Genomic DNA, 19,575 nt, shown 5'->3' with positions numbered 1-19,575 from the left:
AGTTTGAGAAGAAATCTAATTAACCTAAGACTATAACTAATAGAAATCTAATTAACCTAATACACTATAACTAATAAACCAGAGGATCGAGACTGAAGCCATCGGATTTGCAAGCAAAGAAAGCAGTGTTTTTCAACTCAAGTTGAAGCGAGCTATGGAGTTTTCTCGCGAAGAACACAGATATACTCCGGTGGAGACTCTCCGTTCGACGCAAAACGCCGTCATGCTGAAAGTGACGTATTCATCAATGGCGTCGCCTAAATCGGAGGTTCCGCTTCAGGTTTTGGTCGTTAACACGCACAAATTCGACTGCGTTTATGAGCTTATGAAAGAATATGCGCTGGCGAGGCGCTGCGTCCACAAGAATCTAGTGGCGCCGCACGTTTCCTTCACTGCGGCGGGGGTCGACAGACCCGGCAACCTCTGGGTAGTCATGCCTTTGGTGTCGAGAGTTTCGCTGAGGTCCATGATGATGATGTCGTCGGAATTTAGGAACGGGTTGCCGGAGCCGGTGGTCGCCTTTGTTCTCCGGGAAATCTTGGAGGGTTTGGATTGCATCCACCGCGTCGGCGGCGGCGGCAACGTGCATGGGAATGTCTGCGCCGGTTGCATATACATGGACGAGGAGACGACGACGGTGAAGTTGGCGTTCCGTTCGTTGACGTGCGAGGAGGTAACGGGGCCGTGGCGGGAGTGCAAGACGGAGCCGGGGAATAGCCTGCCGCCGTACGCGACGGCGGCCGACATCTGGTCGTTTGGATTGCTAATCTTGGAGCTTCTTTTCGGGGAGATTCCTGTTGAAACTCACAACGGACTGCAGGAATTCATCAACAACGACGTCATTATTGTTCCCAAATCATCAGGAAAATATGTTTACAGAATGAAGCCACTTTGTGGTCGGAATCCGGGCGGCAGCGGCGGCGGCGGCGACGCTGAGAGGCTTTCCGGTCCACTTGGAGAAATAATCAAGGAATGTCTTCGTAAAGATCCAAAGAAGAGACCAACTGCACAACAATTACTGGAACATGACTACTTTAAGCTCTCTAAAGGAAAAGGAAAAGATGTTAAGAAGGTTTTGGTACGGTTGCAAAAGCATACAGTTAGTTAGTTGATGGATTCTTTAATTTTGTGAGTTTTCAATTTTAATTTCAGTTCAAAACCTTAATTAATACTTAATTTGTCTCGAAATTTTAGTGTTAGATTTTTAAGTACAAAAATTATGTTATATTCCCTTTAGCCATGCATCCATCTCTTTCAATTCGCACATTGAATTGTTGTATTTGACGAGTAAAGTCGCCGCCAAAGAATGAGCAACCTAGGAGGAATTCAAATCCCATGTTGTAAACCTTGGTCAACAATTAAACCCTGCCTGGTCTCCTTTATGGAATTTTCTCAAGAAAAAGAAATCAGAAAAGATGGAGAAACCACCTTCCTAAAACATCTACCACTACATACATAGTAACCTCCCTCAACCCATCACCTCCACTTCCCATGAAAATCTCCCCGCCCGCCCTTCACTCCACTTATATAATAAACCCACCATAGCTTTCTTTCTTCAATTCTCCATCTCCGATCCACACAAACGTAACCATAGCTTAGTTTTCCGCCATGTCCAAACCTTCTTCTTCTTCTTCTTCCTTGCTGCTTTTCCTGATTATCATCACAGTAACGTTGAGTTGTGTCGCCGGAGAAACGCTGGCTTCCGGGAGCTACATAAGCGGCAACAGCGACGACAAGAACGATGATAATGCGGCGTGCGACGAAATCTACGTAGTTAAGGAAGGGGAAACGCTGCAGACCATCAGCGACAAGTGCAACGACCCTTTCATCCTTGAAGAGAATACTCAGATCAACGATTTCGATGATGTTTTCCCAGGTCTTGTTATCAAGATTACTAGTTTAACGAAATCTAGGAAGTTACTGATGAAGTTATTATGAGCAGTTAATTAGTTAGTTATTAATTTCCTAAACCTTCTTTATACTACTGTTTAGAATCTTTGTTTTTGTATGTACTAGATAGGTTTCACTGTCTGAGGAATATTGTCAGTCCAGTTATATTTTGAGTGCTAGGTATGCAGTGATTCCGGCCGGCAAGCTGCAACCATGTCATAGATTGCCAGCAGAGCAGTAGCTATCATATTGCTATATTTTATTTCTTTTTTCTTTGTGAATATAATATAATATTACTAGCTTCTGCATTCACTTCTTTATAACCTTTTTTTTCCGAACATAATCTTAACCCATTATACATTATCCATAACTCCACATTCACCCTAAAAAGAAGTTTAACTCCTTGTATGTTGGAGTGACTAGGTAATTTGGACTGGTTTAACTCGTTATGGTTACTCATAATGCACTTTTAGATAACAACTTTGGACTTTCTTGTAAATTAAAGAATATATATATATATATATATATATATATATATATATGTTTATTAGAAATAAAATTGTAGTTTGCTTGTGATAAAAGAAGGGGAAAACAAATAAATAAATAGTAACTAATATGATCCAAAGTCCAAACATTTATAACAGTACAAAAGGCCTATTGGGTCAGTATGCTGAAGTCTTGTTTGGTAATCAAGGCCCATAAAATGTATGTTTATCCATCTCTAGAAAACAAGAAGTTCACTTAGCAATACTTGAAACGCCTAGTTTAGTCAAAATTTGATTTGATTTTGGTTAAATTTGAACCAACCAAATTGAGTTCAAACCTATATTTGTAATTTTTTATCCAACTCATCAAGTTCAAATTAAACTATTATAACTATTTTGAGCTTAGCTTGATCGTGTTTTTTTAAAGAAACTATAAATATTATTTTGGCTAAATTCGAACCTAAATTGCAAATTAAACTATATATTATAACTATTTTGAGCTTAGCTGGATCGGATCTTTTTTCCAGAAACTATAAAGTTTATCAACAAGAAATTAGTCAACATAATGGTCATTGTTTAGTGACTTTGTAATAACCATTGTCTAGCTTATGAAAAGCCTAGTGTCAGTAGTGAAGACAAAACATGTCAAACATGATTCCATCGTCCAACCTTTAAAACCATTATCTTAGTCAGTATTATTGGATGAAGGAGCTTGGCAATTAATTTATTAAGGTTGCTGTTCGTGGGAACATTTGGAAGAGTGGAGAAAGCCATGTATAAAACATCAAAACCTTTCAAACAAAACAGATCACATATATATATGCTTTTCATTTTTTTAAATTTTAATTTTATTGGTACAGATCAGATAATCAGATATGGAGTTTGATTTGATTATATTATTATTGTCTGTTGGCATGCATACATGTACAGACGAATAAAGAGGAATATATATGTGGGTCGGGGGAGTATATTCAGTAGAATCTACTCCTATCTAGCTTGTTAAGAATGGACCACCACCTCAGGTTGTTTGAATATAATTAATTGATGTGTCTTGCTCATAGTTACACATACCTACCTGCCTCAGATCACCTCATCCTTCCAATCACCCCAACTTCTAAACTTTATTCTCAACCATGTCTAGTTAAAATAAAAGCAACCACTCAATTCTCTTCAATTATAATTTTTAATTGGAACCTTAGCTTGTGAATAAAATAACATCGACCAAGCCAATGTAACGACTATTATATATATAGCACTGTACAATATCTGGTATTACCACCACTATGAAAAGTTTGGCCCTCATGAGCTCTTTAACATGACACACCAGACTAATCTAGATTTAATTTGGTTCAGATCGTACCAACAGAATTTTAACTCTTACCTAAAGAAAAAAACATGATCCAAAATTCTTCAATACGACACACGATTGACAATCTAGCTTAGAGTTGCATTAGTAACATGTTTATATACTAACTATCCAAGGTGTAGGATGTTTAATTAGCTTGTAATTAATTGTTTTCATGTAGAATTATATGTGGCCCTTGATAGCTTAAAAGGACCTTTTGAAAACAACCCATTTTCCCCTTCCCCACTACATTTATTAATTATGATTTTATGAATTGACAAAATAAAAAATTGGAATAATAGTAGTCCATGCACATGTTATATATATAGTCCATTATATTGTCCATGTATGTACTCCAGTGCAGCTTGCAGTTCGCTCTTCTTTCACAGCTCCTAATTACAGGTGGCTGCAACTCAACTCATCCAGAATCCATCTTCAGCTGCAGTACTTGTACGTAACAACTCAACTTTCTTTACGTACTACTCTACATTATGCATGCATGTTTTCAATCGGCTTTTCTTTTGGTTGGCCGTTCATACATACATACATACATACATATATATATATATATATATATATATATATATATATATATATAAGTTTCAACCTCAAAACACCCTGGCCTACATACAATTACTTTCATGTATTCTTGAGTAATGTTATATATTTCTCTCTTTTTTTTTTCTTTTAAATATATATATTACCCAATCTGATTACTTTAATTTTTAGTATTTGGTTATAAACATGCGAGGGAAATTCACAAGGCACTATAAAAGTTTGGTTAGATTTTGCGTGTATCCCAATCCAAGATAGACACGTGTGGATATCATGACTGGAATATAATATATATACCGTGGATCCACGTGTCATGCATATATTGTTTTAGTTTTGTCTAGCTATGGACGTCGCTATCCAACCAGCATATATATCATTTTTACTTTAATTTGCCAAAAATCATCCCAACAGTGGGCCACAAAATAATCACCATCATGAGTTGTGGCCCTGCTGAGCTGAAATTTACAAATTCAACTTTTAATTAGTATTGATTATTCACCTATCAGTTGAACTGGTCATGTATGATATATTTACTTTAATTTCTGATTAAGTTCTCATGGACAAGCTTCACTTAGTATATATCCACATTTGAATTATCAAAGAGTTTGTTTAAATTGATTTACCTTCTTAAGGTCCATTAATTTATCTACTACAGTCTTAAAGATGTGTAGCAACGTTAAAGTTTTTCATAAAGCAAAGAAAATAATCACCATACAAAAAATATAAACTAAAAGAAAAAGCTATGTATTATATGTGCAGTGTAATGTGTTGCATCTTCTAGGGAGATTGGCCGGATTTTGAGAAATGACAACTCAACTTTACCTTCAACATAATTGATATAGAACCAAGACATGCATCTTTCAAAGAGTAATCATTCTTTAGCTTTTAGTGACACGATGACTTGCCCTAATTGATTCATAAAATAAAAACATGTTATCATTTTTATTGATTTAACCCAATAGGGTAGCTCAAGTGGTAAATGAGCTCTCTTTGTGGGGGAAGAATTCCGGAATAACCCGGATTCGATTTCCATAAGTGATGATTCCCTTTGGGCTAGCTTAGTTGGTTATATTGGGTAGCGTTAATATGTGCATGTGAGTGCATGAAACATAGTGCGCAAACATCACGGAACAAACATGATGGAGATATTGGTATTGCAGTTAATATATATATATAATGGAACGTGGTGGTACACCGAAACTAATCCCGATGTTCATGCGACACATCCTCGTATTTACGCCGGAGATCCTCGTACCAATAACCCTATACTACGTACTATACGCACTTGATCTTGATAGTCCATGGACCATGGTTGTGGCGTGTCGCACTGTCATTACTACGTACCGCATAGTCCAAAGGTGTCCTGCCCTTTCGTCATTAAACTATATATAGCAAGTGTTGAATTGAAGGGGAAAAATGGGTTCTTGAATATTCTACTACCTACCATTGTTTAGTATCAGATTACTGAAATAATGCATGTGTATCTGAACGGGTTTTCTTTAATGTAGACAATCTGGACACGTGGTATATCTATGTTAGTTTTGGAAAATGTGAAGTAGAAAGGAATCAAATTTTTGCCTTTTTTTATTGAATATCTTGCTTCAATTCTGCAGTTCTGCTTACATATGTTGTCAGTTTAATTTTCTTGTTTTCAGGATAGCAGTTTTGGTTACTTGAAGGATGGTTGCCTTTGGGAAAAAGTTGAAAGAAACACAGATTCTGGAATGGCAAGGGTATGTATGTAGCTCTAACCTTAGATGATCAAACACAAACATTTCCTAGGAACATATGTTATTTCTATCATTTTTGGTCATTAAGTTATACCTGTGATACAGACTTACAGACCTGATCAACTATTAAGTCCAATATGTCACTTAATAAAGTGGCAGATTTGATCCTTTAAGGACTAAACTCACCATTTTGCGCATAACATACCACGCCTATAACTGGAAGACCAAAAATGCAATTTTCCCTAAAATCAATCATGTTTATTTCAGATGATTTCTGCTTCTATATGCATTCAAACACTGCAGTGAATGCATCATTTATGTGAATTTTCAAGATTTTATGGCAGTGAAATGCAAGGGTACTTGGATCATGGTTAATGTTTCTGTTTTTGTGGTTATGTATGAGTCCTTCAGGTATTACATAAACTACAAGTTGATGAAGAAGAAAGTGAAGCAATATGTGAGGCAGATTAACGAGTCTGATGAAAATCGCGTGATTGTCCTGAAGGATTTCTCCAGGATTCTGGATAAGCAGGTAGCTATCTATACAGATGAACATGGTGGATAGCAATTAAGACTGCAGGTTATCATGTATTTAGTGTTGTTAATTAGATAGATTAGTGGTTTGTTGTTTATTATAATTTCAGATTGAAAAGACTGTCCTGTTTGTGTTGGAACAACAAGGTCAACTAGCACACAGGCTATCCAATCTGGGGGAACAACAGGACTCCCTTCTGCAGCAAGTAGATGGTTTGAATAATGTATCCGAGCTGCAAGAATCTTACCGGGACGTCGGGAGGGATCTCCTAAAACTTCTGTTTTTTGTTGAGATGAATGCCATCGGCTTGCGCAAGATCTTGAAGAAGTTTGACAAGAGGTGTGGGTACAAGTTCACTAGTTACTATGTCAAGACTCGAGCCAACCATCCTTATTCCCAGCTAAGACAGATCTTTAAACATGTGGTAAGACAATCCTTAAACTCTAGTTTTCTGTTTGCTGTGCATATGCATTTGTTCTGTTGAGATTAACAAGAACAAGAAATAATAATAATGGCAGAAAAGTAAAGAAGACAAGATTTACGTAGTCACGTCTTATTCCTTTAATTCATAGTGATGGTGATAGGGGTTATAGGCTCCCTGTACAATGAATCTACCTGCACAAACTCATATTCCTAATCCCTGTATGAGACAAACTCAATGTTCCTCAGTTGTTTGTTTTAACATGAATTTCTGTCATGTATCTGCAGGGAATTTCAGCAGTTGTTGGGACCATATCTCACAATCTTGTGGATCTCCAAGAACGACGTGGGAGCTATGTTTCGATATATGATCAGCCCTCTGTGCCTCTTCTGGTTTTCTCTCATATCTATACATTGATTCTACTTCAGTGCCATTTAATTCCCTCTGTAACTTTACTAGAGTAAAAACAGATTTTTACTGAACTTCCAAATATGTTCTGTGATTCTAGACGTGACGTTGTGGCTTACCATGGAGGGATGTTGTTAAATGATTAATGTCTATCTACTTATCACCAATTGATTTTAAGTAGGATATGACAACCAGTTGTTAAAGCGTGCTTGACTTACAGCAGTCACAGGATGGATGACCCTTTGGAAGTAAGCATAGTGCATTATGCTGACTAAACTATACTCAATGCAGGATCCTACCATTGACAACATTAAAGCAGCTGTGGACATGCTAACGAATTCGACAAATTTTCTGCAATATTTGGGGAAACATGCACTGATTTTGCCCGAAGATTTGCCAAATGTATCAGAGGATCATGCAATCAGTGACCGATATCACTTCATGTCGCTCGTTTTGAACTTGGCAAATACGTTTCTGTATATGGTGAATACATACATTATTGTGCCAACAGCCGACGATTACTCCATGAGTCTTGGAGCTGCAGCCACTGTTTGTGGTGCTGTGATAGGCTCCATGGCTGTTGCTCAGGTGTTTTCCTCAGTGTATTTTAGTGCCTGGTCAAATAAATCATACCTGAGGCCTCTTATCTTTAGCAGCACTGTTCTTCTGGTGGGGAACACCTTATATGCCCTGGCATATGATTTCAATTCTATATACATACTCCTAATTGGTCGTGTCTTTTGTGGGTAAGAATTTTTTGAGATGAATATACTCAAGAAACTAAAACCATTGAAAATGGAGTAATATTTCTCAGTTTTCAGGCTGGGATCTGCAAGGGCGGTCAATAGGCGCTATATCAGCGACTGTGTTCCTCTTCATCTGAGAATGAAGGCGTCTGCGGGTTTTGTCAGTGCCAGTGCGCTTGGAATGGCGTGTGGGCCCGCGCTTGCGGGCTTGCTTCAAGCTAACATTAAGATCTTCAATGTTACATTCAACCAAGACACTTTACCGGGATGGGTTATGGCTGCAGCATGGCTTTTCTACCTGTTATGGTTGTGGATTTCATTCCGAGAGCCTCCAAAGGAAGAACAAGAGAATGGTGTGCATCTAGGAGCCAATAATGGTGTGCCATCTTACTAGAACTTTGATTCTTGTTTGGTTTCGTTTCCCCGAGTTTAATTAATTCCTGTCAACATATGTAACAGGACTGATTGAAAACGGTGTAGTACAGAACGATGTTATTCAGCCGTTGCTGTTGAGTTCGGGTGAGAAGAAACGAGCTGATGATGATGATGATGAAGATGAAGATGAAGAATGTGACAAAAGCGAAGAGTCTGCTGAGGAAATCCAGAAACCTGTCACATCTGTCATGGCTGCATATAGGCTGCTCACTCCATCTGTAAAGGTTAAAAAAAAACATCATTTTATTAACTTTCTTTCTGCAATTTCTATCATGTGAATTGTGTATGCTCTCTCTGAACAGGTTCAGCTACTTATATACTTCATGTTGAAGTATGCAATGGAGATTCTACTTGCAGAATCAAGCGTTATCACCACGTACTACTTTATATGGTCGTCGAGCAATGTCTCGATTTTCCTGGCATTTCTCGGAGTGACAGTTCTTCCTGTGAGCATTTTTGTCGGAAGCTACCTCAGCAACATGTTTGAGGAAAGGTAAAGTTTATGATGTCTGGTTTTTTGTCTGTCTGAGGATCAATCTGCAGGTCTCATATGATGCATACTTGCAGGCAAGTTCTGCTGGCATCAGAAATTATGGTGTGTTTGGGCATAATCCTGAGCTTCCAAGTCATAATCCCTTATTCAGTCCCCCAATATGTCTGCTCAGCTCTGATCACATTTGTATCAGCTGAAGTTCTTGAAGGTATTCAATAATCAATATTCCCAGTTGAATTACAGAACTGCATTGATTCAAGCTTGCTAAAAATTTCTTCTTCGTTAATGGTGGTGCAGGCGTTAACCTGTCACTCCTGTCTCGGGTGATGTCATCGCGCCTGGCACGAGGGACCTTTAATGGTGGGTTGCTTTCGACAGAAGCTGGGACGCTGGCTCGGGTTTTTGCAGATGGCACAATCACCCTGGCAGGATACTGGGGGATGAGCAGGCTCTTGAATGTCACCCTGCTTCCTTCATTAGTCATCTGTGTGTTCTCCATCATAGCCACCTGCTTCACCTACAATTCCCTCTATTGATGGCCTTGCATCTATGTAACCTTCCTTTTGTCTTTGTATATATATATATATATATATATATATGTGTGTGTTTTACATGTTACAGAATCTGCTAATTTCAGAGCTGCCAATGATGCAGTATGGCCTTTATGCTCCTACTTCATTTCTGCATTTCTGGCATGTCTTTAATTTAACGGCACAACCCAACTATGTTAGTCAGACTTTTGACTTAATAACCACAAATTTACAAGTTCCACTCTTAGGTCTTAGCAGGAGCAGTTTATTAACCTTCTTGGTTTGCACCGTCCAACTATGGGCAAACCTAGGTCGGTCGACCTTATAGTGGTCATTTGTCGGCTAGAATCGCAATGCGAGACGTACACACCCTCAGATAGTGGCTGCAGATTTTCCTTGTCACTCGAAATAAAAATTGTCATTTGTTGGCTAGAGATGCGAGACGTACACACCCTCAGATAGTGGCTGGAGGTTTTCCTTGTCATTCAAAATCAAAATTGTCATTTGTTGGCTAGAGTTACAAGTTTACAAGTTTGACTGCCAGCAGGAGCGGTGTATTAGTCTTTTTGATTTATGCCGTCTAACTATGGACAAACCTAAACCGGTTGACTTTATAGTAATCCTTTGTTGGCTAGAGCCACAAGACGGGACGTGCACATCATCGGATAGTAAGTGCGGATTTCTCTTTTTATTAGTATGTAAGAACACCCATTAATTTTATAAAAAAGTTATGAAATACAAATTTTGTCTTTCGAGAAACAAAACTATGAACCAATTATGACAGCGCCAAAAATCACGACTTTTTTGTAAGGATTTATTCTGCAATGGCTAAAAGAAAGATGCATAGCGACTAAAATTATAAAATGAACAAAAAATTGTGTAAGACCGCCTGGTGAGCCTAGGCTTGTAATTTTCCTGAGTGGGGTGGAAAAAAGAAAAATAAAATTGTTTAAAAGAAAAAGGGACAAAAATAGAGTACCTGCCAAAGCGAAAGTGTGGAAGGAGGCATGATCGGATCTCTGCTACCAACTCAGAAGTAATGTCCTAGGACGATTGGGAATTCTGTATTTGGGTTTGGGCTTCTTGTATAAAAGAAAGTGTCCACGTTGAAGAGGAGAGTTAGAGTTAGGGAGCCGATTCCATGGCTTCGAAGGATTCCCCAGAAGGATCAGTGCAGAACGTTTTAGACCAAAAAACGTTGAAGTGGGTGTTCGTAGGAGGGAAGGGCGGTGTTGGGAAGACCACATGCAGCTCCATTCTCGGCGTCCTTTTCTCTCAGGTTCGACCCTCCGTCCTTATCATCTCCACTGATCCTGCCCACAACCTTAGCGACGCCTTCCAACAGCGCTTCACCAAAGCTCCTACCCTTGTCAATGGCTTCACCAATCTCTATGCCATGGTACACACTCTTTCATCATTCCTCATTATTCATATGCTTTCTGCATTTCTTCCCTTCATTTATGTATTAGGAGAACAAGAACACCCATTCTCTTAATTTCCTTTTCTTGGATTTGGGTTATGCCTGGATTGAATATTAGAAGCTAAAGGTGTGATCTTTTTGGAAATTCTGATGAAACATTTCACTGTTTCCAAGTTTTGATTTGTTTAGATGAAGTTTTTGTTGCTGTTGCTGTTGGGGTACTAATGTTGGAGTCATACTAGGGGTTCCAACATTTTTTAGTCCTTAGCATGGCTGATTGGTGTTGGTGTTAGGGAGTCCAATTTGGTTTTCCCCTTTTCGTTTTTTTGGCTTTTCAACTAATCTTGATTAGGGAGTATGAAAATGGAGTTTAACTAGTTGGGATTTCTAGTATTTTACCTAAATTTGCTCTGTAGGAAGTTGATCCGAATGTCGAGGAGGAAGAGGCAGGTAGTTCAGCTGGAATGGATGGGTTTTTGTCTGATTTGGCAAATGCCATTCCTGGGATTGATGAGGCAATGAGTTTTGCTGAGATGTTAAAGTAAGTGTCTTGCTTGTATTATCCACTTTTTTATTGTGTTTTTGAAGTGCCAAGTGTTATTAGATTAGATTGTAAGTCAAACAAGATTGGATAAGATCAATCTACATTATCCACTTTTTATTGTGGTTTCGTTTACAGGTTAGTGCAAACCATGGATTACTCTGTTATAGTGTTTGACACTGCACCCACGGGCCACACACTCCGATTATTACAATTTCCGGCAACACTAGAGAAAGGCCTTGTCAAAATGATGAGTTTGAAGAGTAAATTCGGTGGCTTGCTGAGCCAGGTAGGTTCTCAGCCTCCCTTGATGCATTCGACTGTTAATATATGGTTACTTTGAACCGGGTGAAATTTATTTTGTATTGCAGATGGGTCGTCTTTTTGGAGTTGGCGATGAATTTGGTGAGGATGCAATACTTGGAAGGCTTGAGGGAATGAAAGATCTTATTCAACAAGTTAACAGGCAGTTCAAAGATCCGGTAAAAGATCACTTAGAATATGGTCATTTTCTTTACGCCTAAAGAACTCTTTGGGAGATTACTTTACGCTCAATATTTTATTACACTATCTCATCTAGTGTCTCTTTAATAGATGGCTGCACAATGTTAGTAATCTCTATATACTATAATGGTAAAGATACAAGGAAATGGCTGAGCGGAAGGAACATGATTCTCGTACCTTAAGGTCACGAGTTTGATTCTTGCCAACACCATCTTGCACAAGTCCTCCTAGGGCGATTTACCTCTTCTGTATGGTTTGTGGGGTTTACCTAATACACATCATCGGGTAGTGTCTGCGAGTTTCTCTGTCACCCAAAAACAATACAAGGAAATTAACTTCAAATTTCTTTAAAGTCCTCTAGATTCATCGTTGCCTTTTTTGACAGGACTTGACAACATTTGTTTGTGTCTGTATTCCGGAGTTCCTCTCTCTATACGAGACTGAGAGGCTTGTGCAGGAACTCACCAGATTTGAGATTGATACACATAACATTATTATTAACCAAGTGATTTTCGACGAAGAAGGTACTTTTTGCATGTTTGCCATATTTTTCAACATTTTAGCTTACTCCAGCACACTCAAGACAACATCCTTTTAACTGTGTTTAGCTATTGAGTCAAAGTTGCTCCAGGCTAGAACACGGATGCAACAAAAATACTTGGATCAGTTCTACATGTTATACGACGACTTCAACATTACCAAGTTGCCTTTGCTGCCACAAGAGGTACTCAGATTCTCATAAGCACATTCCCGTATTTTGATCAGCCATATGGAAATACTTTATAAATGTACCATATACTGAACTATTCCCGCCATGTTTTTCTACCGGCTGGTTCTTGTACCTAAAGTTTCTTGGCATGGCTGCAGAAGCAAATCTATTCGAATTCTTTGCCTGTGATTAACCATGGAGTTTTTGTTAGGTCTGCGGTGTTGATGCTCTGAAGGCATTTTCAAGTAATTTTAGAACACCATACCGGCCTGCCCTGGCTCGAGGCTCATTAGAGGAGGTGGAATACAGAGTATCCACACTAAAGGAACAATTGAAAGCTGCTGAAGCAGAACTGGAACCACTTAGAAAAGGGAAACAAAAGGTTTGAGATTGAGAAGTTGGGGGGTCAGAAGGGAACTTATTACTAGTTGTGTATCATTCATTCATTTGTTAATAGGAAACTTATTATTAGCTTTTTAGCACTCTTTCAAAAACAATAAATGATTTTATTTGGTCAAACTAGTGTTGGAAAAATCGGCCTAAGCACCCTTAGGCCAAGGCGATTTCAGCTCTAGACCGCTTTTAGTCGGCTGACCGACTAACTGACTAGGCATCCTAGGGAGTCGGCGCTCAACTCAGCTGAGTGATTTTTTTTTTTTTGCCTACACGGCTACTCATCTTCTATGTTTCTTCAGTCATGCACTCAACTAGTCATCTAACATATGTAATTGATTAGTTTGAGAGATTATAACATACTAACAATTCCTAGCCACTCGGGATTATAACAGACTAACAACTCCACTCCTAACTCTGAGTGGGAAAAGTGGATACGATATGCTCGATTAAAAGTGGATACGATATACTCGGATTCCTAGGCGCTCCCCAAACGCCCGACTAGCACCTTTTGCAACATTGGTCAGACAATGTAGTATGTAGTGAGGCCAATTTAAAAAACAAAAAAATTAAAAAACAAAAAAAAAAAAAAAAAAGATTGTCATATATTCAGTGGTTTCAGCAGCTTTTCCTCATCAAAGAGACATTTTATAGCTTTGTGCCTTTGTACTACATTGTCAACTAGTGCAAAACACAAATTTTTTATTAAAAGAAAAAAAAAAAAAACTTCAAAATCCATTGATTACAACTAATATCCAGAAAAATACTTTAGCCAGTAATATGGAAAAGGCTTCAAAATTATCCACCATGCAATGTGGAAATGAAAACGATGACATCCTTCTCTTCCAGCACAGTGTCAAGCTGACCACTTAGTTCCCAATCTGTATCATTGACGAGGACTAGAACTCCAGGCCTCCTACAAGCAAATGACAACTAATTCAAACCCTTCATCATAGTCTCCATTATTTTGACATTGGAAATTTTGTTATTCCTTCATCATAGTCTCCATTATTTTGACATTGGAAATTTTGTTATTCCCGATCCTATATTTTGCAATGCGGGCATAGCTCACTAGCTGGACAAACATTCATCGTGGAGATTATTGCAAAGCTCAAATATATGATGTCAAAATAGAGTCCGTACTAATTTGGAAGTAGCAGTTGCATTGTAAAGAATATGTCAAATGTAGTTTTAATCCAAATAAAGTACAGTTTGAGTACTACTTACACAGAGTCTCCCTTCATAAACATTTCAGGCCTCTCCTTGATCAAATTGGTGCGAACCCATGAAAGCAAGTATTTCATTGTTAACTGACAAGAAAGCAAAGGAAACAAACCACCGCTATAGTCAGTTGTGAACAAGATAATGAATGAAATAATCATTTAAACAACTATCAACGAGAAAGAGATTCACCTTTTGCTCTCCATCTTGTGGTTCAACACTGACATTATGGATCTTCACGGAATTGCAAAGAAGCTCCAATCCGCCTCTGAACAATTATATCAAAGTAACACAGAAAGGTTTCAGATCAAAGTAAAATCAAAAAGTAATTTGACACCACCAGGTAAGTGGCAGGTATGGGAAAACATGTTTGATAGGTAATAGCCCCTTATAATACACTTTCAGGCCTCTCACACTTCAGTACTTTTACAATTCCTTTGCTTGAATAGAAAAAAACCAAGTAAACCTTTAACTAAAGGGATTTTGGGTAAGGCAACATTACTTCAAAAAGGAATTCCTTGTTTACCAATTTTGAGTTTTGACTGCAAATTATATCTTTATGAAAAATAATACAAAAAGCTCAGGTTTAATCTATTTCTAACTGCAGTAAAATAACATCTTATACATGTAAGATAACCATTTCATATACTTCCAGCTACAATAACATAACATCTTAAGCATGGTACGGTAACAGACAGGAATGCAAAGAAAACATGAAGATAAAAGACAGAATTTTTAAAGGAGACAACTTTGTTCCATTTCAGAAGTTCAAGTATCTGCCCTATAGCATAAATTGTTCTATCGAATCATATTTTACTACTTCCAGAGTTCAAAGTTCGCAGAGAAAACCATTGCGGACCATGATCAAGATTTCTGACAGTTATATCTTCGTATTAGTAGTTCCAAAATTCATTCTGTGGACGTGAGCCTTTTCAGCTAGTGTTTTTCATCTTCTAACGAAATCAATACATAGAAAGGTAATAATAATTCACATCAGAAAGGGAGAAACATACCCGAATTCTAGAGTCAGCTGCATCTCTCGCGATATTGAGATTGACTTCTGTGGAAATTTCAAAACCCTAGAGCGAGAGCCGAAAGGGGTTTCTGATTCCCAGTCTGCTGTACATTTGGGTTCTTTTTGTGAAAAACAAATAAATAAAAAATAAAGGAAAATGTGTAAAATTATTTGGGTCAAAATTTGCTCGACCCAGCGTCCCAGCCCCACCTCACTCACTAAATCATTGTTTTTTATGCGATAATAAGAGTACAAAATGAAAGTAAAAATTGAAAGTACATACAGAATTACTTTAAATTATATGTCCGATGTCGCATCAGAATGGGAAATATAAGAAAGATACGTAAAACATTAATCCTTTTGCAATGGGATGTTGGACGATGTGGTATTGGCAAAACCGAGAAGCTAGCTCATGGTGACAAATTTCAATGGCTTTCAAGTCTTATTCAGCATATTTTAAGAATAATGAAAAAGTGTGAGAAATAGTGTGGTGACGATAAATATTCATGAAAAGTGGAGGTGTGACTCTCCGTTTGATATTATAGTTAGGAATAAGGTTCAAATTGGTCACTGAACGTTACTTGAAAATGCAATTAGGCCACTAAACGAAAAAAAGATACAATTAGACCACTGAACACCAAAAAATGTGCAATTAGGTCACTGAACACTCCAAATGTATGCAATTTCACCGGATAGCAGGTTACCATCAACTTTAGCAGGTTACCTGCTTACGTGGCAGCTTAGTTGGCATTTTTAATAATTTGTAAATAATTTTTAATAACTTTTAATAATAAATTTTAAAAAAATTTGAAAAAAAAATAAATACAAAATTTTTACAAAAATAAATTTGTTTTAACTAATTATTTAAAAAAAAAATTTATTAAAAATTATTTAAAAATTATTAAAAATGCCAACTCAGCTGCCACGTAAGCAGGTAACCTGCTAAAGTTGATGGTAACCTGCTACCAGGTGAAATTGTATACATTTGAAGTGTTCAGTGGCCTAATTGCATCTTTTTTTCGTTTAGTGGCCTAATTGCATTTTCAGGTTACGTTCAGTGGCCAATTTGATCCTTATTTCTTATAGTTATTTCAAGTTTGACATATAGTAGAGTTATGTGTAATATATTACCTACTTATGCTAAGTTGAGAGATGACTCTCGTAATGTCAAAAAGAGAAATTCATATTAACATATTTTACAAGTGAATATGAAATTAATTGGACGAGATTAACAGGGTATCTTTAAACAAATTTAAAGTGACAAAACTTAGGCTATGTTTGATTCATGGGTTTACACATTAAGGGGGTGTATTCAATCAAGACTTTTAAAGAGTTTTAAAAACTTTTAAAGTGATGGATTTTAAATGACTTTTGTAGAGATTTTGTAGACTTTCATAGAATCTTTTAAATTTTCATAAACTTGGTAAGAGTTTTTAAAAATCCATAGGACAAACATTTATAGACTTTTAAAAACTTTTTCATATTAAAAAGTCTACAAAAATCATTAAAACTCTAAATTGAATACACCCTTACAAACATTTCATAACTTTTATTAATACATTATTTATAATTTTCTTACAAAAATATATTTTTATAAACCATAAATAAACTAATGTATTGCAAAAAAAAAAAAAAAATTGATTGTCACAAAAATAGAATATATTATACATAAAGAAAATATAATCAATTTTCACTAATATACTCAAGTTGTAACAACTCATTACTCTCCTCAGGTGCTCACAATGCATAATTTTCATTAAATTTATTTTTACCTTTACTCTTTTCTTGATCCCCATTACTATAAAATAAATAAGAATCTCTCCAAAAATTCAACTTAACACAAGCACATATATTAATAATTAATGAACAATAATAACATAAAATTTTGTTAATTATATAAAACGAATTTTTAAAAATTTGAGTATATTAATTCTACTAGTTGCAACAAAAATTTATAGAAGATTTCTGCTGCGAACAGCAGCATGATGCTGCTATTCACAGCAGATTTAAGCATATTTAAAATCTCTGCGAACAGGAGCAAGCTGCTGCTGTTCGCAGCATATTTTTGCTGCAACACATGTTCGCTGCTGCGAATAGCAAGCTTGAGCTTGCTGTTCACAGCAGCAAGAAAGAAAAGCAAAACAAAATTGTATAAATAAATAAATTATAAAGTATAGTATTATGAAAAGTTCGAAACGTACCGTAAAATTTGGTAGAAATTGATGAAGAATTTGTCGGTTTATAGAGAGAGAGAAAAGTCTGTAAAGAAAATTGAAAAGTTTGGGGTTGGAGGGTGGGATTTCATCTATTTATATTAATGAAGAAAAAGTCTACAGAAATCCTTTTCTGATATAGTCTATGAAAGTTGATAAATATTTGAATACCAGTAGACTTTTAAAGACTCTATAAAAGTCTGAAACGAATACCAGTATACTTTTAAAGACTTCTGAAAAGTCTGAATCCAATACCGGTAGACTTTTAATGAGTCTTTAAAAGTCTAAATTGAATACACCTAAACTTTGAAAGTCATTAAAAGTCTTTAAAACTCTTTAAAAGTCTGGATTGAATACACCCCCCTAAGAATGAGAATCAAAATTATAGTTAGTGTTTGATTGACAACTTTTTTAAACACAACTATGAAATTTGATTACTCATTTTCTTAAAAATCCATTAGGGTATGTTTGGTTCATTTGTTTATATACCATAAATGAGAATCAAAATCATAGTTAATGTTTTGGTTGATAACATTTTAAAACACCATTCCTTAACTAGAAATATGTATCATTTTATCTTATTGGTAATCTGATTTTTAAGTTTAGATTGGTGATTTTAATTTTTTTTCTCCATATTGGTGTTTTGGATGTATTATATATTTATATTAGGACAAATTGATTTATTTTTTAATTTTATATTTTTAAAACATTTATTCAATTATAAGGCCATATATAACTAAACATCAATATTGATAATCATTTGAACTAAACATGTAAAAAATTTTCACCAAAATCCATTATCATTACCAAGTATTTGAATCAAACACACCCTTATATAATATGTATATCTCAAGTTTCGTGATTCACAACTATGATAAACAAGTAGAATTACCAGTGAATTCCAACAACCCTACCCAATGTGTTCCTCGTGAAATATAATTGCCATCATTTCTTAATTCATCAAATTTCCGCTGCGAACTTCTAGGCCCCAACCATATTTTCTCATACTCCGACTTTATAACCGGCGGAATCAATCAGGATACACAATTATTGTCGATTCGTTCCCCTTTAAATTCAGTTTCCAATTTTCCATGCCACTCTGAGCATAATACTCACCGTTAAATCAGCCGACGGCAGCCGTTTGCCCATTACCGACATCCGCAACGCCGTTTCGGGCAGATTTGATTCTCTGAGAAACCTCACCGGCGATCGCTCTGAGCTGCTGCAATCATACTATACCGGAGTTCTGGTAAGTTCGTTTCATGGAGAATATCACTTTAATTAAATATTTATGTGTTTTTTTTTTTAAACTATTGAATTAGTTAAGAGATATTATGCAAAACTAGATGATCATTTTAGGACTAAAAAGTAAAAATATGACTATGTTTGCCGTGCCTAGCTAAATAGCTATTTGAAAGTTAAGAAGCTTAGTAATTAGTAAGTTAATTAATTAAAATTAAAATGTTTAATAAAATTAATTATTGAATTACTTAAGTATAAAAAGATATAAAAGAATAAACTAAAATAATAAAATTTTGATTAATGAAAAATAAATAATATTATTTTTGTAAATTAATAAAAATAAGAAAAGAAAAAAGCTAAAAAGCTACTAGTTATATTTTAAAAAGTAAACTTTCTATATTTTGTCAGACCCTATATTTATTTATAGCTTAAAATAAGCTATAAATCATAATTCATAATATAAATAGTTACAATATATGCTTATTTGGATCGGTTATAATTTTTGGAAAATAAAAATTTCAAAACAAGTAGTAACATACATTTATTATTAGGAATATTAAGCAACCCTTGTATTGTTCACGATTAAGACCTAAAGCTTCAATAACAGCCCATAGAGGAACAAGACAAACCTCATCGCGGTTATGTTCATCCGTTTTAGCCATTTTCTCTCCACTACTGCACCTTTCTGGTATGCTGTATGCACAAAAGCTTCTGAAATCACTGCAGGAGCTGATTGTTTTCCTT

The 19,575-nt window shown here is 36.1% G+C and overlaps 5 protein-coding genes and 1 long non-coding RNA gene across 7 annotated transcripts; 5 read left to right on the top strand and 1 right to left on the bottom strand.

Moving 5' to 3' along the window:
- The first annotated feature begins 154 nt into the window (after window positions 1–154).
- On the top strand, window positions 155–1,108 carry LOC109155628 (serine/threonine-protein kinase BLUS1-like). Its single transcript, XM_019303252.1, has one exon. It carries the CDS (start codon window positions 155–157, stop codon window positions 1,106–1,108), a length of 954 nt encoding a protein of 317 aa, XP_019158797.1.
- Window positions 1,109–1,608: 500 nt separating this feature from the next.
- Window positions 1,609–1,938, top strand: LOC109155627. The gene has a single exon (XM_019303251.1). The coding sequence runs from the start codon at window positions 1,609–1,611 to the stop codon at window positions 1,936–1,938; it is 330 nt and encodes a 109-aa protein (XP_019158796.1).
- A 2,139-nt stretch (window positions 1,939–4,077) lies between these two features.
- Window positions 4,078–9,637, top strand: LOC109155580 (SPX domain-containing membrane protein At4g22990-like). Of its 2 annotated transcripts, XM_019303180.1 has the most exons (12): window positions 5,693–5,884; window positions 5,931–6,008; window positions 6,417–6,537; window positions 6,650–6,964; window positions 7,249–7,356; window positions 7,396–7,407; window positions 7,661–8,115; window positions 8,191–8,492; window positions 8,575–8,774; window positions 8,853–9,043; window positions 9,118–9,251; window positions 9,341–9,637. In XM_019303180.1, exons 2-12 carry the CDS (start codon window positions 5,956–5,958, stop codon window positions 9,577–9,579), a joined length of 2,130 nt encoding a protein of 709 aa, XP_019158725.1. In that variant the 5' UTR covers window positions 5,693–5,884; window positions 5,931–5,955; the 3' UTR covers window positions 9,580–9,637. The 2 variants fall into 2 exon arrangements, with proteins under 2 accessions (XP_019158726.1, XP_019158725.1); XM_019303181.1 differs by lacking the exons at window positions 5,693–5,884; window positions 7,396–7,407 and adding an exon at window positions 4,078–4,170 and having other exon boundaries at window positions 5,939–6,008; window positions 7,249–7,353.
- Window positions 9,638–10,591: 954 nt separating this feature from the next.
- Window positions 10,592–13,258, top strand: LOC109155778 (ATPase ASNA1 homolog). Its single transcript, XM_019303426.1, has 7 exons — window positions 10,592–10,972; window positions 11,410–11,534; window positions 11,673–11,823; window positions 11,906–12,016; window positions 12,424–12,562; window positions 12,647–12,762; window positions 12,959–13,258. The coding sequence occupies exons 1-7, from the start codon at window positions 10,715–10,717 to the stop codon at window positions 13,133–13,135; spliced, it is 1,077 nt and encodes a 358-aa protein (XP_019158971.1). The 5' UTR covers window positions 10,592–10,714; the 3' UTR covers window positions 13,136–13,258.
- A 470-nt stretch (window positions 13,259–13,728) lies between these two features.
- LOC109155611 (ubiquitin-related modifier 1 homolog 2) lies at window positions 13,729–15,505 on the bottom strand. The gene is made up of 4 exons (XM_019303228.1): window positions 15,375–15,505; window positions 14,554–14,629; window positions 14,368–14,450; window positions 13,729–14,056 (listed from the first exon to the last, which is right to left on the bottom strand). The coding sequence occupies exons 1-4, from the start codon at window positions 15,395–15,397 to the stop codon at window positions 13,939–13,941; spliced, it is 300 nt and encodes a 99-aa protein (XP_019158773.1). The 5' UTR covers window positions 15,398–15,505; the 3' UTR covers window positions 13,729–13,938.
- A 1,139-nt stretch (window positions 15,506–16,644) lies between these two features.
- On the top strand, window positions 16,645–18,032 carry LOC109155833. Its single transcript, XR_002049937.1, has 2 exons — window positions 16,645–16,682; window positions 17,958–18,032. It is a non-coding gene; the product is annotated as an uncharacterized LOC109155833 (long non-coding RNA).
- Window positions 18,033–19,575: the final 1,543 nt, after the last annotated feature.

This window comes from Ipomoea nil, unplaced genomic scaffold (genome assembly GCF_001879475.1).
Source record: "Ipomoea nil cultivar Tokyo-kokei standard unplaced genomic scaffold, Asagao_1.1 scaffold2704, whole genome shotgun sequence".
NCBI classification, from domain to species: domain Eukaryota; kingdom Viridiplantae; phylum Streptophyta; class Magnoliopsida; order Solanales; family Convolvulaceae; genus Ipomoea; species Ipomoea nil.
Note: the sequence above shows the minus strand (reverse complement) of the source record. Positions and strands in the feature narration are given on the sequence as shown.

Bases quoted from the DNA above. Each gene is read 5' to 3' on its own strand.
- LOC109155580 (XM_019303180.1), top strand. From the start codon at position 5,956: ATGGTTGCCTTTGGGAAAAAGTTGAAAGAAACACAGATTCTGGAATGG. The intron at 6,009-6,416 runs GTATGTATGTAG...TGAGTCCTTCAG, and splicing joins CAGATTCTGGAATGGCAAGG to GTATTACATAAACTACAAGT. The intron at 9,044-9,117 runs GTAAAGTTTATG...GCATACTTGCAG, and splicing joins AGCAACATGTTTGAGGAAAG to GCAAGTTCTGCTGGCATCAG.
- LOC109155628 (XM_019303252.1), top strand. From the start codon at position 155: ATGGAGTTTTCTCGCGAAGAACACAGATATACTCCGGTGGAGACTCTC.
- LOC109155778 (XM_019303426.1), top strand. From the start codon at position 10,715: ATGGCTTCGAAGGATTCCCCAGAAGGATCAGTGCAGAACGTTTTAGAC. The intron at 11,535-11,672 runs GTAAGTGTCTTG...TTTCGTTTACAG, and splicing joins AGTTTTGCTGAGATGTTAAA to GTTAGTGCAAACCATGGATT. The intron at 12,563-12,646 runs GTACTTTTTGCA...AACTGTGTTTAG, and splicing joins AGTGATTTTCGACGAAGAAG to CTATTGAGTCAAAGTTGCTC.
- LOC109155627 (XM_019303251.1), top strand. From the start codon at position 1,609: ATGTCCAAACCTTCTTCTTCTTCTTCTTCCTTGCTGCTTTTCCTGATT.
- LOC109155611 (XM_019303228.1), bottom strand. From the start codon at position 15,397: ATGCAGCTGACTCTAGAATTCGG. The intron at 14,630-15,374 runs GTATGTTTCTCC...ATAATTGTTCAG, and splicing joins CAGCTGACTCTAGAATTCGG to AGGCGGATTGGAGCTTCTTT. The intron at 14,057-14,367 runs GTAAGTAGTACT...ATTTGCTTGTAG, and splicing joins TTTATGAAGGGAGACTCTGT to GAGGCCTGGAGTTCTAGTCC.